This window comes from Corythoichthys intestinalis, chromosome 6, assembly GCF_030265065.1.
Source record: "Corythoichthys intestinalis isolate RoL2023-P3 chromosome 6, ASM3026506v1, whole genome shotgun sequence".
NCBI classification, from domain to species: Eukaryota; Metazoa; Chordata; class Actinopteri; order Syngnathiformes; family Syngnathidae; genus Corythoichthys; species Corythoichthys intestinalis.
Window position 1 is genome coordinate 21,051,538 of NC_080400.1, and position 15,144 is coordinate 21,066,681.

Sequence of the window (15,144 nt, forward strand, 5' to 3'; positions counted from 1 at the left end):
GCGTCAAATATTTTAACGTGATTAATTTAAAAAATTAATTACCGCCCAATAACTCAATAATTTTGACAGCCCTAATATTATTTCTATATTTAGTTCTAATAATCATTTTTTAAATCAAAGCGAATAACCAGATAAAGATTTGGTTTACATTACAATTTATTTCCCCAGCTGCTGTTGGTCTGTAGCATGTCAGAAAATACAGGAAAATATTGATCGTTGTTTTCCAAAGCAAATGTAGATGTTAGCAAATGTACTTTTCTGATTAAATATAAAAGATAATTATTCTGCTTAAACTGAGGACTACAGATATCTGAGAAATATGTACTGTTGAGTGTCTGAAATAAGAGAATTTGATCAATTTTAGGTTAGACAACAGCTCCAAAAGAAAATCCAATTATTTTTAAGAGAGGCTGAAAAAAAACTTTCTTCTTTTGGACGTGCTGCTTTGAATTTTCTCTTTTCTTCCCACAGCAACGCGAGAAGCATCGCTGTGTGTGATCGCTAACCCAGCTTTTGTGGTGTACTCCTCCATCGTGTCCTTCTACGTTCCCTTCATCATCACCCTGCTAGTTTACGTGCAAATCTACGTGGTACTGAGGAAGCGCAGGAAGCGTGTAAACACTAAACCCAAGCAGCGCATGTGTCAGGCCAACGTCCCTGATGTGGCCACTTCTCTCAAGGTGGGCTTCAGTCTGTGTATACAGTTGCTTGACACTTTTGGAACTTCGATTCTGTTGAGTTTCATTAGAGTAGCCTGTTGAGGTTCATCCTGCTGTCTATTTCTTTATAAAAGTGATTTTCTATTTTCACTGACCAAGAGGTATTTATACTCCTATTGCTATACCTGTCACACTTTCACACCAATCCAACACAAAGTTTGACTCCATTTGACCAATAAAACACAGCAGTCGTGTGACAAGTATTTACAGTGACCCATTTATATACTAGTAAAAATGGGAGAAAGCTACAGTGGGGCAAATAAGTATTTAGTCAACCACCAATTGTGCAAGTTCTCCTACTTGAAAAGATTAGAGAGGCCTGTAATTGTCAAAACGGGTAAACCTCAACCATGAGAGACAGAATGTGGAAAAAAAAAATAGAAAATAACATTGTTTGATTTTTAAAGAATTTATTTCCAAATTAGAGTGGAAAATAAGTATTTGGACAACTACAAACAAGCAAGATTTCTGACTGTCAAAGAGGTCTAATTTCTTCTAATAAGGTCTAATGAGGCTTGTTATCTGTATTAATGGCACCTGTTTTAACTCATTATCAGTATAAAAGACACCTGTCCACAAACTCAGTCAGTCACACTCTCCAAATTCCACTATGGCCAAGACCAAAGAGCTGTTGAAGAACACCAGAGGCAAAATTGTACACCTGCTCCAGGCTGGGAAGACTGAATCTGCAATAGGTAAAGGAAATCAACTGTCGGAGCAATTATCAGAAAATGGAAGACATACAAGACCACTGATAATCTCCCTCGATCTGGGGCTCCATGCAAGATCTCACCCAGTGGCATCAAAATGATATCAAGAATGGTGAGCAAAAATCCCACAACCACACGGGGGGACCTAGTGAATGACCTACAGAGAGCTGGGACCACAGTAACAAAGGCTACTATCAGTAACACAATGGGCCGCCAGGGACTCAAATCCTGCACTGCCAGACGTGTCCCCCTGCTGAAGCCACTACACGTCCAGGCCCGTCTGTGGTTTGCTAGAGAGCATTTGGATGATCCAGAAGAGGACTGGGAGAATGTGTTATGGTCAGATGAAACCAAAATAGAACTTTTTGGTAGAAACACAGGTTCTAGTATTTGGAGGCGAAAGAATACTGAATTGCATCCAAAGAACACCATACCCACTGTGAAGCATGGGGGTGGAAACATCATGGTTTGGGGCTGATTTTCTTCAGAGGGACCAGGACTGTGTAAAGGAAAGAATGAATGAGGCCATGTATCGAGAGATTTTGAGTGAAAATCTCCTTCCATCAGCAAGGACATTGAAGATGAGACGTGACTGGGTCTTTCAGCATGACAGTGATCCCAAACACACAGCCAGGGCAACAAAGGAGTGGCTTCGTTAGAAGCATTTCGAGGTCCTGGAGTGGCCTAGCCAGTCTCCAGATCTCAACCCCATAGAAAATCTGTGGAGGGAGTTGAAAGTCCGTGTTGCTCAACCACAGCCCCAAAACATCACTGCTCTAGAGGGGATCTGCATAGAGGAATGGGCCAAAAAACTAGCAACAGTGTGTGAAAAGCTTGTGAAGAGTTACAGAAAATGTTTGGCCTCCGTTATTGCCAACAAAGGGTACATAACAAAGTATTGAGATGAACTTTTGGTATTGACCAAATACTTATTTTCCACCATGATTTGCAAATAAATTCTTTAAAAATCAAACGATGTGATTTTCTGGGGGGGTTTTCCACATTCTGTCTCTCATGGTTGAGGTTTACCCATGTTGACAATTACAGGCCTCTCTAATATTTTCAAGTGGGAGAACTTGCACAATTAGTGGTTGGCTAAATACTTATTTGCCCCACTGTATAAGTTACCAATCATCTGTATTTGTCTAAAATTCAGAGCTGCTGGAGTTCTCGGTTTCTTGTCATTGAGTTTTGTGTATCAATAGCACTCAGAATTAAGTTGTTGGGTGGCAGAGCTCCAGTTCATTTTATGGGGGGGAAATTATATATAGAGTCCACCTGTCCAAGTTAATTACAATCAGATTACATTTAAATTATATAGAATTAGTCATATTTGCCATTAGTCATAGAATTATTCATATTTGTCAGAGCCTTTTGTTCTCTGTACAGAAAAAAAACATTAATGGCTTGCAGCTATTTTGTCTCTACAGTAATTTTATTAATCTTACTAACTACAGCCTATTTCTCCTTGAGTCCTATTTTTCTCAAGTAACAGTATACCCCCCACTGGAGTTCAATTTATGACCACTCAACCCATTATTTTACAAATAATACAGTCATGTGAAAAAATTAGGACACCCCATTGAATAGTCAGTTCTTTATTGAGAAACGTTCATATATCAATGTCCGATCTTGTTTTTCTTTATCTCTAGAAAAGAAAGTGATTTAATTGAAGGTAAACAACAAAAAATAACATTGTTTTACTCATTAAACCAAATATATCAACAAAAATGCATATTCTATTACGGGAAAAAGTTTGGACACCCTACCACCTAATAGCTAATGTTACCCCTTTTAGCTGAAATAACTTCAGTGAGACACTTTTTGTAGCCTTGTACCAGTTTTTGACATCGGTCTGAGGAAAATTTGCCCCACTCCTCAACACAGAATACTTTCAACAGTGACTGACTGTTAAAGTGAGAGAAAACGCTTATGAGTCTGTTAAGGGATTTCGAAAGATCTCAAAAGAATATAAAATCCGCCATTACACTGTCCGGAAAATAGTCTACAAGTAGAGGGTATTCAAAATAACTGCCAAAATGCCCAGGTCTGGCCGTCCAAGCAAGTTTGCCCCGAGAGCAGACCGCAAGATGCTAAAAAAAGTCTCCAAAAATCCTAAAAGATCATTACGTGACCTACAGCAGGCTCTTGCTACTGTTGATGTGAAAATGCATGCCTGTACCATCAGAAAGAGACGACATAAATTTAACATTCATGGGAGGTGTGCAAGGAGAAAATCTTTGCTCTCCAAGAAGAATATGAAGGCCAGACTGAAGATTGAAAGATTAAAAATGAAGCGAAACTGGACCCTCCAACATGACAATGACCCAAAACGTACCAGTAAATCACCCACGGAACTGGTTGAAAAGAAACGGAAAGTCCTGGAGTGGCAGAGTCAAAGTCCAGATCTTAATCCCATTGAGATGCAGTGGGGTGACTTGAAACGGGCTGTATATGCAAGAAACCCCTCAAACATCTCACTGTTCAAAGTATTCTGCTTTGAGGCGTGGGCAAACTTTCTTCAGACCGATGGCAAAGACTGGTAGATGACTACAAAAAGGGTCTCACTGAAGTTATTTCAGCCAAAGGGGTAACACTAGCTATCAGGTGGTAGGGTGTCCTAACTTTTTCCTCAGTTAGAATATGCATTTTTGTTGATATATTTGGTTCAATGAGTAAAACAATTTTAATTATTGTTGATTACCCACAATTAAATCACTTTCTTATCCAGTGACATGGAAAACCAAGATCTGACATGGATATGTAAGCATTTCTTAATAAAGGATTGAATATTTAATAGGGTGTCCTAATTTTTTTCATGTGACTGTATGTTACCCCTCATCCTAATTGCCTCTTCATTGGGGACACATCCTAATCACAGATTTTGTAGTTTGTTCAAACTCAGTGTTTGCCACACACACAATGATTTATAAGCGTAAATACTGACCAGGTTTAATCATGTAAGCCCGAACCTTTTTCCGAGCTCCTAACACACCTCATACTAAAGCATAATTACTCAGTATAAACTTTCCGCGACACCCAATAATGGTCCTTTACTGACTTTGAGCAAAACACTTTTTTGGCTCATTATTAATGTGCAGTGTTGGTAATAACGCCGTTATTTTTTTCAGTAACGGGGTAATCTAACTAATTTTTTCCGCCGTTACAATGCCGTTACCGTTACTGACGGTCAAAAGCGGTGCGTTACTTACTTTGAGTAAATTGAAGAAACAACCAGCCGTAGCGAGTCTACTCTGCTCTGTTTATTTGTCATCCAAGACTTGGGGTGCGTTCAGGTTCATTGCAATGAAAAAAGTAAACACACATAGCCTACCTTTGCAAGAACGATGGAGTTGCCGTTTGATACGGTCATAATGTGCAGGTCCTGCACCCATCCGCAGCAAAACTGTTCATAGCTTTGTAGCGATTTGTAATTTCAGAATCTCTGATGAGTTTAGTAACATACACCAAACAATAAATACAGCAGAATGTCCGTTTCGCGTAATTGTGGAAGCCCGTTGACATCTTTACTCCATTTGTCTTCGGCTTGCTCGTGACGGTCAACATTGTTCACATCCTTAAGTTTGATCACATATCTGTTCTTCGCCTTGGTAACAAGCTTGTCTCTTTATCAAACTGGTAAGTTAAAGTTTAATGTCCCGCGAGCCAGACCTGCTTCCAATATGGCTGCGTTGTTGTCAAATCTCACGTGAGCCCCCATTCTGTGACGTAAAAGCTCAAGCCTAATGGAGCACGTGTATTTGTTGTTAATAAAGTTTTTTTGTTTGTTTGTTTGTTTTATAAACAAACTTCAGAGCCGGTGATTTCCCACACAAACCTGACACACGCAAAACAGATGCAGAGGGATATGATGGCAGAGCATTCAGAGGAAAATTTGTCCTTTACGAGGTGGAGATATAAACACTATTTCAAGTTGGTCGAAATTAAAGGAAAGAACATGTATGTAAAGCGTAATTTATGTCCCGGGGCAAAGCTTTTGTTGACATCTGTGGTAAGCAATTCAAAACTTTATTTTTGTTGCACTTCAAGTGTAGGATAAATCTGTTGCTGGTGAGGTGCAATAAATATTACAAGGTTTTATAACACAACTACCTGTCTGTTCTATTCAACTGACTTGAATACTGCTCCGAAAATTTCAAATTCTTTGACATACAACAACTTCTTTTTAAAGTAACGGAAATAGTTACTTTCCCTGGTAACTAGTTACTTTTACTATAGAGTAATTCAGTTTCTAACTCAGTTACTTTTTGGAAGGAGTATCTATAACTAATTATTTTTTTAAAGTAACGTGCCCAACACTGTTAATGTGTGTACCTGCTTAAGCAGTCAGTCTAAAATTCAAAAGCAAAGTCTTTTGTGTGAGTGTGCATGTAATCGCCAAAAAAATAGTTTTGTATGGTTCTTTATTGCTATATAATCCAATAGCCTGTGAAGCCATTACATGGTAGCATATTGACAAATGAGGAGATGATGATTATGATGAGAAAATAATCATTATAGAGCAGACTAATCACACTTCAATACTGCTACTGGCTGACTGGCTGCACTTGTTTGTCTGCAGTCAAATAACCCCAGTGTCTATTTTATGATGCTGTCAAGTTAATGGGCTGACTTTCAGCAGCAGATCACATTCTCACTGAGTTGTCTTGCCGTGCCAACGCTCATGTTTTCCGCTTTGACCTTCCTAGCTGCCGTATCTCTGCCACGACAGCCCCCTTTTGTCACTTTTCAGCTGACATTGTACACGCTGCATGCTTGACACATCTTTCTTTCTTCTTATATTTTCTCCTCCAAATTGCAGGATAAGTGCACTCATCCAGAGGACGTGAGGCTGTGCACGGTGATTGTTAAGTCCAACGGGAGTTTCCCTGCCAACAAGAAGAAGGTGGTGCGTGCCTCTTACGCTCTTCTTTTTCTCGTGTGTGATGGAGAGTGAAAGTGATGGACTCAATGAGATATTTAGGCATATGTCACCTGTTAGGTGACATACTGTTCACTGTCTTCAACTAGGGATAGGCACAATAATCTGAATGGATTTATCATTTTGAATTAATAGGCCATATTCATGGGCAGTTACTGCTGTCAATGTTTGCTTGTTTAATATGCAATAAAAGGTAATTCCATAGTTTGTGACAAGCAGTAGAAAAATCTTTATCACACTGAGCCTCTGTCTGGACTTCAATCCTTTCAGAGGCAGCTCGTATGCTGTCCTATGGGGTACCACAGGGTTCTATTCTAGGGACACTGCTTTTGCTGTAGTCTTGGTTGGCGTTTTAAATTTTCACTGTCGTGTTATGCTTATAAGAGTCCCATTAACCCTTTAACACCTAAGCCTATTTTGACCGAATTTGCATGCATTTGATGTTGCCTTTATATTTCAAAGAAAAAAATGTTTACAATGGCCAAGTTGGGTCCCCTTTTTCAGGACACTTTGAACTTCATGTCTAAACTGTTGTTTTCTTCACTGACCAATTATAATCCACATTTTGGACTCAAAAAGACAAAAAAATCCCAAAATCTTTTTTCAAAATTTGTAATGTTGATGTCCCTTTGACAACCAAACATGCTCGACCAACCGTTTTGAAGCTTGATAATATTTATTCAACTTGTTAGGATAAACATTCAATAGAAAAAAATAAGATTGAATAGTTTTATGTTTGACAATTCAACACAAACAGCAGGTATGGTCATAGGCGTTTTTGGCCTTTACACATACGATGGTCAAAACAGGCTATATACTGTGCAAAATAGTGAGAAAAAAAATTATACATATCATCCAACACAAAAGGGTTTGGAGGATATCTCTTTGTGAAGTTAGGTGTTGTACCCACCACCTTAACAAAAGTATATACGTACATGCAATCAAGCTTCTCGAACAGACATCTACATAAAAATTGAAAAGATTATAGTGAAGAAAAAATATATATAACATTGAAAAAAAGTATTTTAAAAAATACTGACAAGTAGATCAGTTCAATTCAAATGTTTCAGGCATGCGACCCAATAAAGCTCATCTTCTTCCTTGAGTTAATGAAATAATGCATTAGCTCGCGCTAAATGTAGTTTTAGATTAATTCTGCACGTTTCAAAGTCGCTCGCTCAAACCAACCGGCCGTTGCTTGCTTCGCATGCCTCCCTTTCAATAGTTGGCGCCTCGCTTGGAAATGTATTAAAAAAGATCACATTCGGTTCGTCCTTCTTGACATCACAACGGCTCTTGGAATAAGTAGTCTTTTGTGCTGCTTTCGGTTTTGAAAAAGGACAAGAAATGATGGAAATATGGAGATGGATACATGGTCCATGCAGCATTTTAATGCATATTTATGAGTGCAATAAAACTATAAAACTCAAATGACATTATCTCCCGTTTTTCTTGGCCGATTGACTTCAAATAAAAACTGGTGTGAACATCAACTTCCGCATTTTCAAACGAGACCAACCAGCGGCACGTGGGTGACGTAATTACAGCGTGACGAAGCTTCAAAGACGATATGCGTAAACTCGTCGCTGCCAACATGTTCGGTGTTAAAGGGTTAATAAGAGGAAAAATGACTTTCTTGAAGACATTAAAGCTTGGGTGACCTTTTAACAACAATGATCAGTCTCCATATTTTTGCCACTCTTGAAACCTTTCAGATATTTATTAAAGATGTCGCCAACAAGGGTGAGCATCTGGAGCTGGATGAGCTCAACAGCGGAAGCAGCAGCCATAAGCAGAAGCCACAATGCGCCCTGGGAAACACTCCGGCCACCAGCAACCAGCAGTTGATGCCCGCCAAGGCTAACGCTAGCCCTCCCTCCACGCCTCCGACACCTCCTCAAGAGTGCCAGAGAGTGGAAAAGAACGGAGATCCCGGCAAGGATGCCCTGGAGGAGCCAACGCAAAAGGTGGCCAAAGTCTTTCAGACGCAGGCGTTGCCCAACGGCAAAACGCAGACTTCTTTGAAAAATATGAGTAAGAGGAAGATCTCCCAGCAGAAGGAGAAGAAGGCCACACAAATGTTAGCCATAGTCCTCGGTAAGTTTAGTCACTTACTTTAGGTGTTCAACAGTTTCATTTGATTCGATAATTGCATCATTTTCAAAGTGTGATGACTAGACATGTGCTGATTACCGGTTTTAAGGTGTACCGTGTGTTGTGCGACGATCAGGAAATGCCAAGGACCCAGTTGCAGAGATGGTTAAGGTTTTACTCAAAAAGCAAAAGGTGTCAAAATAAAATACACCCTAAAGGGGAAAACGCGCTACAAAAAGAGAATTCGGGAAACGTAGTCTTCTCAGGAGTGAGGCTTCTCAGTGTTTGTGCTGGAATCTTCTGGTTTGTGTTTGGCCTGCGCTTAAAGGGGCTCTACAAATGGGCCACAAGTGTTGCCAGTTATCCTCACCTCTGAGGAGACCAGTCCCCTTCGCATCCGTGCAACCTGCAAACAGGGAGAAGGGCATTAACATGGAACGTATGGAAGGATCACGAAACGTCAAGGTTTCAAAACCGCAGAAATTTTCCGTCATACCTTCCCTGAGGTATGTTATTTTTTTTAGGTCCCAATAATACATGGAGAAATCTTGCTTGCAGCTGTAAGGCTCAACCCTCTCCTACCGGTTGGTGCTTAGTGTTAGTGAGTCAGCTATGCTACACGATGGCTGGAGGAGGTGAAACTCCTAAATTTTTTTCCCTATCAAAGACAACAATTTTTCTGGTATGGGAATACTTCGGCTACAGAAAAGTTACATACAGCTGCGGCTTAGAGCTGGAGGGGCAATATAATACATCCAATATGATTTCGCAATTATACAAATTTAAAGGTTAGTGAACAATGTCATGAACGTTTCCCGCCAGCTACTCCAACGTGATAAGTGTGTCTAGCGGTGGTGGGGTTTTTTTTCTCTCTTGCAACTGTCTGTCTTGAGAGAGTGTGTGTAAAATGTAAACATGATACGAGTCATACACACGTGTGTTTTATGAAATAATAGAGTTATTCTTTTAAACGTATTTTAAATTAACATTATACTTATGTTACAGTTTGCTCATCTGTTTTGAAAAATCCATTTCAATGGATTTTTTTTTTTCTTTTTTTAACCCAGGTATCTCAAACACATTTTAGAGCTGTAAATGCATTACCGTGAAACCGTGATACTTTGGCTTAAGGTTATCATACCGTCAAAACACATGCCTAGTGATGGTATATTTTTCACTAGAAGTTAAACACATTCCTGGTACAGCTTCTTTTTTTTTTTTTTTTTTTTTTGCATTACAGGCACACTGTGACACATCATCATGATGAAATCAGTTAACTCTAGCTCATTTACATGGACTTGCGAAATGACATGTTGATTAATAGGAATTGTCCCTGTTGAAATAAATAAAGAATACGTAGTCATTTGATTATTTTTGTCAGGCTGAGGTAACGAGGCGGACTCAGCTGCGGAGATTTGGAAACAGTTTTATCAGGAAAACTAAAGTTCTTACGCTGGCATGCAGGGATGAGGAAAAGTACAAAACTAAAACGCTCCAAACGGAGAAATAAGTCAAGACAACTACGTTTAAAAATTCAAACACAAAGCACTCCAAAAAAGATGAAAAGTACAAACATAAAACACTCTAAACAGCGGAAAAAGCCTAGATAACTAGGATCAAAAGTTCAAGCACAAAGCACTCCAAATGTAGGATAATATCTAGACAACTACGATTGCTATGAAACAAAGCTGACATGACCAACATGGGTAGTAACTGCACAAGTTTAGGGAAACTGGGGCAATATACAGTGGGGCAAATAAGTATTTTTGTCAACCACTAATTTTGCAAGTTCTCCCACTTGAAAATATTGGAGAGGCCTGTAATTGTCAACATGAGTAAACCTCAACCATGATAGACAGACTGTGGAAAAAAAACAGAAAATCACATTGTTTGATTTTTAAAGAATTTATTTGCAAATCATGGTGGAAAATAAGTATTTGGTCGAAACCAAAAGTTCTAGGTTACTTTGTTATGTAACCTTTGTTGTCCATAACGGAGGCCAAACGTTTTTACTTCACAAGCTTTTCACACACTGTTGCTGGTATTTTGGCCCATTCCTCCATGCAAATTTCCTCTAGAGCAGTGATGTTTTGGGGCTGTCGTTGGGAAACACAGACTTTCAACGCCCTCCAGATTTTCTATGGGGTTGAGATCTGGAGACTGGCTAGGCCACTCCAGGACTTTGAAATGCTTGTACGAAGCCACTCCTTTGTTGCCCTGGCTGTGTGTTTGGGATCATTGTCATGCTGAAAGACCCAGCCACGTCATCTTCAATGCCCTTGCTGATGGAAGATTTCCACTCAAAATCTCTCGATACATGGCCCCTTTCCTTTGCACAGATTAGTCGTCCTGATCCCTTTGCAGAAAAACAGGCCCAAAGCATGACATTTCCAACCCCATGCTTCACAGTGGGTATGGTGTTCTTCGGATGCAATTCAGTATTCTTTCTCCTCCAAACACGAGAACCTGTGTTTCTACCAAAAACTTCTATTTTGGTTTCATCTGACCAAAACACATTCTCCCAGCCCTCTTCTGGATCATCCAAATGCTCTCTAGCGAACCGCAGACGGGCCTGGACGTGTACTTTCTTTATTAGGGGGACAAGTCTGGCAGTGCAGGATTTGAATCTCTGGCTGTGCATTGTGTTACTGATAGTAGCCTTTGTTACTGTGGTCCCAGCTCTCTCTAGGTCATTCACTAGGTCCCCCCCGTGTGGTTCTGGGATTTTTGCTCACCGATGGCGATGTTTAAACGATATATCGTTCAGGCTTAATATACAGTGCCTTGCAGAAGTATTCGGCCCCCTTGAATCTTGCAACCTTTCGCCACATTTCAGGCTTCAAACATAAAGATATGAAATTTAATTTTTTTGTCAAGAATCAACAACAAGTGGGACACAATCGTGAAGTGGAACAACATTTATTGGATAATTTAAACTTTTTTAACAGATAAAAAACTGAAAAGTGGGGCGTGCAATATTATTCGGCCCCCTTACTTTCAGTGCAGCAAACTCACTCCAGAAGTTCAGTGAGGATCTCTGAATGATCCAATGTTGTCCTAAATGACCGATGATGATAAATAGAATCCACCTGTGTGTAATCAAGTCTCCGTATAAATGCACCTGCTCTTTGATAGTCTCAGGGTTCTGTTTAAAGTGCAGAGAGCATTATGAAAACCAAGGAACACACCAGGCAGGTCCGAGATACTGTTGTGGAGAAGTTTAAAGCCGGATTTGGATACAAAAAGATTTCCCAAGCTTTAAACATCTCAAGGAGCACTGTGCAAGCCATCATATTGAAATGGAAGGAGCATCAGACCACTGCAAATCTACCAAGACCCGGCCGTCCTTCCAAACTTTCTTCTCAAACAAGGAGAAAACTGATCAGAGATCCAGCCAAGAGGCCCATGATCACTCTGGATGAACTGCAGAGATCTACAGCTGAGGTGGGACAGTCTGTCTATAGGACAACAATCAGTCGTACACTGCACAAATCTGGCCTTTATGGAAGAGTGGCAAGAAGAAAGCCATTTCTCAAAGATATCCATAAAAAAGTCTCGTTTAAAGTTTGCCACAAGCCACCTGGGAGACACACCAAACATGTGGAAGAAGGTGCTCTGGTCAGATGAAACCAAAATTGAACTTTTTGGCCACAATGCAAAACGATATGTTTGGCGTAAAAGCAACACAGCTCATCACCCTGAACACACCATCCCCACTGTCAAACATGGTGGTGGCAGCATCATGGTTTGGGCCTGCTTTTCTTCAGCAGGGACAGGGAAGATGGTTAAAATTGACGGGAAGATGGATGCAGCCAAATACAGGAACATTCTGGAAGAAAACCTGTTGGTATCTGCACAAGACCTGAGACTGGGACGGAGATTTATCTTCCAAAAGGACAATGATCCAAAACATAAAGCCAAATCTACAATGGAATGGTTCAAAAATAAACGTATCCAGGTGTTAGAATGGCTAAGTCAAAGTCCAGACCTGAATCCAATCGAGAATCTGTGGAAAGAGCTGAAGACTGCTGTTCACAAACACTCTCCATCCAACCTCACTGAGCTCGAGCTGTTTTGCAAGGAAGAATGGGCAAGAATGTCAGTCTCTCGATGTGCAAAACTGATAGAAACATACCCCAAGCGACTTGCAGCTGTAATTGGAGCAAAAGGTGGCGCTACAAAGTATTAACGCAAGGGGGCCGAATAATATTGCACGCCCCACTTTTCAGTTTTTTATTTGTTAAAAAAGTTTAAATTATCCAATAAATTTTGTTCCACTTCACGATTGTGTCCCACTTGTTGATTCTTGACAAAAAAATTAAAATTTTATATCTGTATGTTTGAAGCCTGAAATGTGGCGAAAGGTTGCAATATTATATTTTTTTGTTGTTGTTGTAAATATCGCAATATATCTCAAATCCCCCCAAAAATCACAGCAATAGTTTTTCCAATATCGTTCAGGCCTACTATGGAGGCGGTGATGCATTGACGAAGGACTGAACGTCTCACATGGCATGTCAGCGAGGGACCAACTGCCTCCACATTCACAAACTTGTCATTCAAAATACCCATTTTCTCTTCTTTCCTCAGGTGTCTTCATCATATGCTGGCTGCCGTTTTTCATTACACACATCTTGAACACCCACTGCACACAATGCAAGGTTCCTGCAGAGATGTACAATGCCTTTACGTGGCTGGGTTACGTCAATAGCGCCGTAAATCCCATCATTTACACCACCTTTAACGTGGAGTTCCGAAAGGCTTTCATGAAGATTTTGCATTGCTAAAAACTCTATTTTAGACTAAAGGATAACCACAAGCGTGTCAACGGACAAATACCTCATCCTGGAAAGGAAAACGCACCACAGGGGGTAATTGAGATTTGATTTTCTAAGTCAGGGAGCTTGTGAAATGAACAGGACGCTTTTTTTTTTTCTTCAGAGGTTCCTTCATATGAATTGTTTGAGGAGGCATCCCCCCGCCCCCACCTCTGATACTCTGAATGTAAAACAAGAAATGTCTGTAACAATGGCTTGTTTGGCAAAGTCAACTGTACCTTGTTCAAAAAAAGAAAAACATTGTGCTTGTCACTGTGGACTGTATACACTGCACACATAGAAACTGCTTTTTACTGTGTGTATTTCTTGTTTCTAAAATTGCAAAACTTATATAAACACATATATACAGTATATATATGGCGTATATATTTAGCGTTCATATATGCCGTATATATATATATATATATATATATGAAATCAGTGTTAATTTCAGTGTTCAATAAGATATGTGAGCTCTATATTCTGGAATTCTTATTGGAATGTATATTAATGGCGAAAGACTTTATGGTACTTGCTGTAAATGTGGCTTTGCTAATACCCACATGATTGCAATTTTATAAATTGGAAAGTCAGATTTCATTTGTTTTTGTTCTATTAATTTGCTGTAAATATTTTTTTCTTAATGTTTACTGTGTTTATAATATATGCCTGCGATGAAAATGTGATGCATGCTACACTGTTTCTCCACTCGGCTTCTCATTAACCGTATATGTTGAAGTTAAAAAGACAAAAAGATGTCCAATAAATGATGACACACTGTCAAGTGCAATTTGATCACCACCATTTGATTCATGGATACAGTTACAACATGAAATTAGACTGACATCATTCAGCAGTGTTCTCAAAACAGCTTTCACTGATGCCGTTTTCTAGAAACTATTGGGTCCTCAGCACTCAAATAATGACTTTGCCAATGACATGCCAGGCGTGTTGAATCGCATTCTCTACAGATGTGTGTCTTTTCAGTGGTGTTATTTTACAGCTTTGCTCCTTTTTGTGGATTTCCATTTTTCCTGTCATCAGAAATCCCATCGAGGAGACAAGGAGACAGACAAACAAGCAAGGTGGGAAGTGGTTAGATATATGACACAATTTTTTCCTCAAAATGATTTCAAGCAGACGGCAACTAAAAGATGATGCCATAAAATTCAGTCTTACAATCATGCATGATTTTTATTTTCTCGTTGTTGCTTTGAGTTCTGTTACAATGATTGTAAAACATTTAAATAAGAATTTAACATATTTACAAACATATTGTAAACAATATATCAAAACTTTTACCACTGCAGGATCAACATTTAAATGTCCAGTCAGAAAAGATTTTTTTTTTTTTTTAGTTAGAAAAAAAAATCATATTAAGTGGTAAATGGACAGTACTTATGTAGCGCATTTATCTACATGGTTACAATGCCCAAAGCGCTTTACATTTGCACACATTTACTGTATTTTTCGGACTATAAGTCGCGCTTTTTTTTTTTCATATTTTGGCTGGGGGTGCGACTTATATTCAGGAGTGACTTATGTGTGAAATTATTAACACATTATGATATCATTTCACATGTTATTTTGGTGTTTTGGAGCGACACTCATGGTTTGGTAAACTTGTTAGCATGTTCTTTATGCTATAGTTATCTGAATAACTCTTAATAGCTATGGCCACGTTCGCGTTCTGCCTTTGGCAATGTGTGTTCAATTGTCTTATTGACTTTTTTTATATTGAAATGCATGCTTTTAGTTTGTGGCGCTTTCACGCCCACGTGGGGGTGCACTCGCACTTGTTTACGTGAAGAGCGCTCACACGCCAGAAGAAGACGGACAGCTACGTAGCTCTGAGTGAGTGG

General features: G+C 39.4%; 1 protein-coding gene across 1 annotated transcript in view; it reads left to right on the forward strand.

The window, feature by feature from the left end:
• drd2a (dopamine receptor D2a) overlaps positions 1-14,572 on the forward strand; it is a 129,660-nt gene extending 115,088 nt beyond the window's left edge. The window contains exons 5-8 of the mRNA XM_057839580.1: positions 472-680; positions 6,252-6,338; positions 8,087-8,468; positions 13,056-14,572. Coding sequence (XP_057695563.1) covers positions 472-680; positions 6,252-6,338; positions 8,087-8,468; positions 13,056-13,252 — 875 coding nt within the window. The 3' untranslated portion in view covers positions 13,253-14,572. The remainder of the gene's footprint in view (positions 1-471; positions 681-6,251; positions 6,339-8,086; positions 8,469-13,055) is intronic.
• The last annotated feature ends 572 nt before the right edge of the window (positions 14,573-15,144 follow it).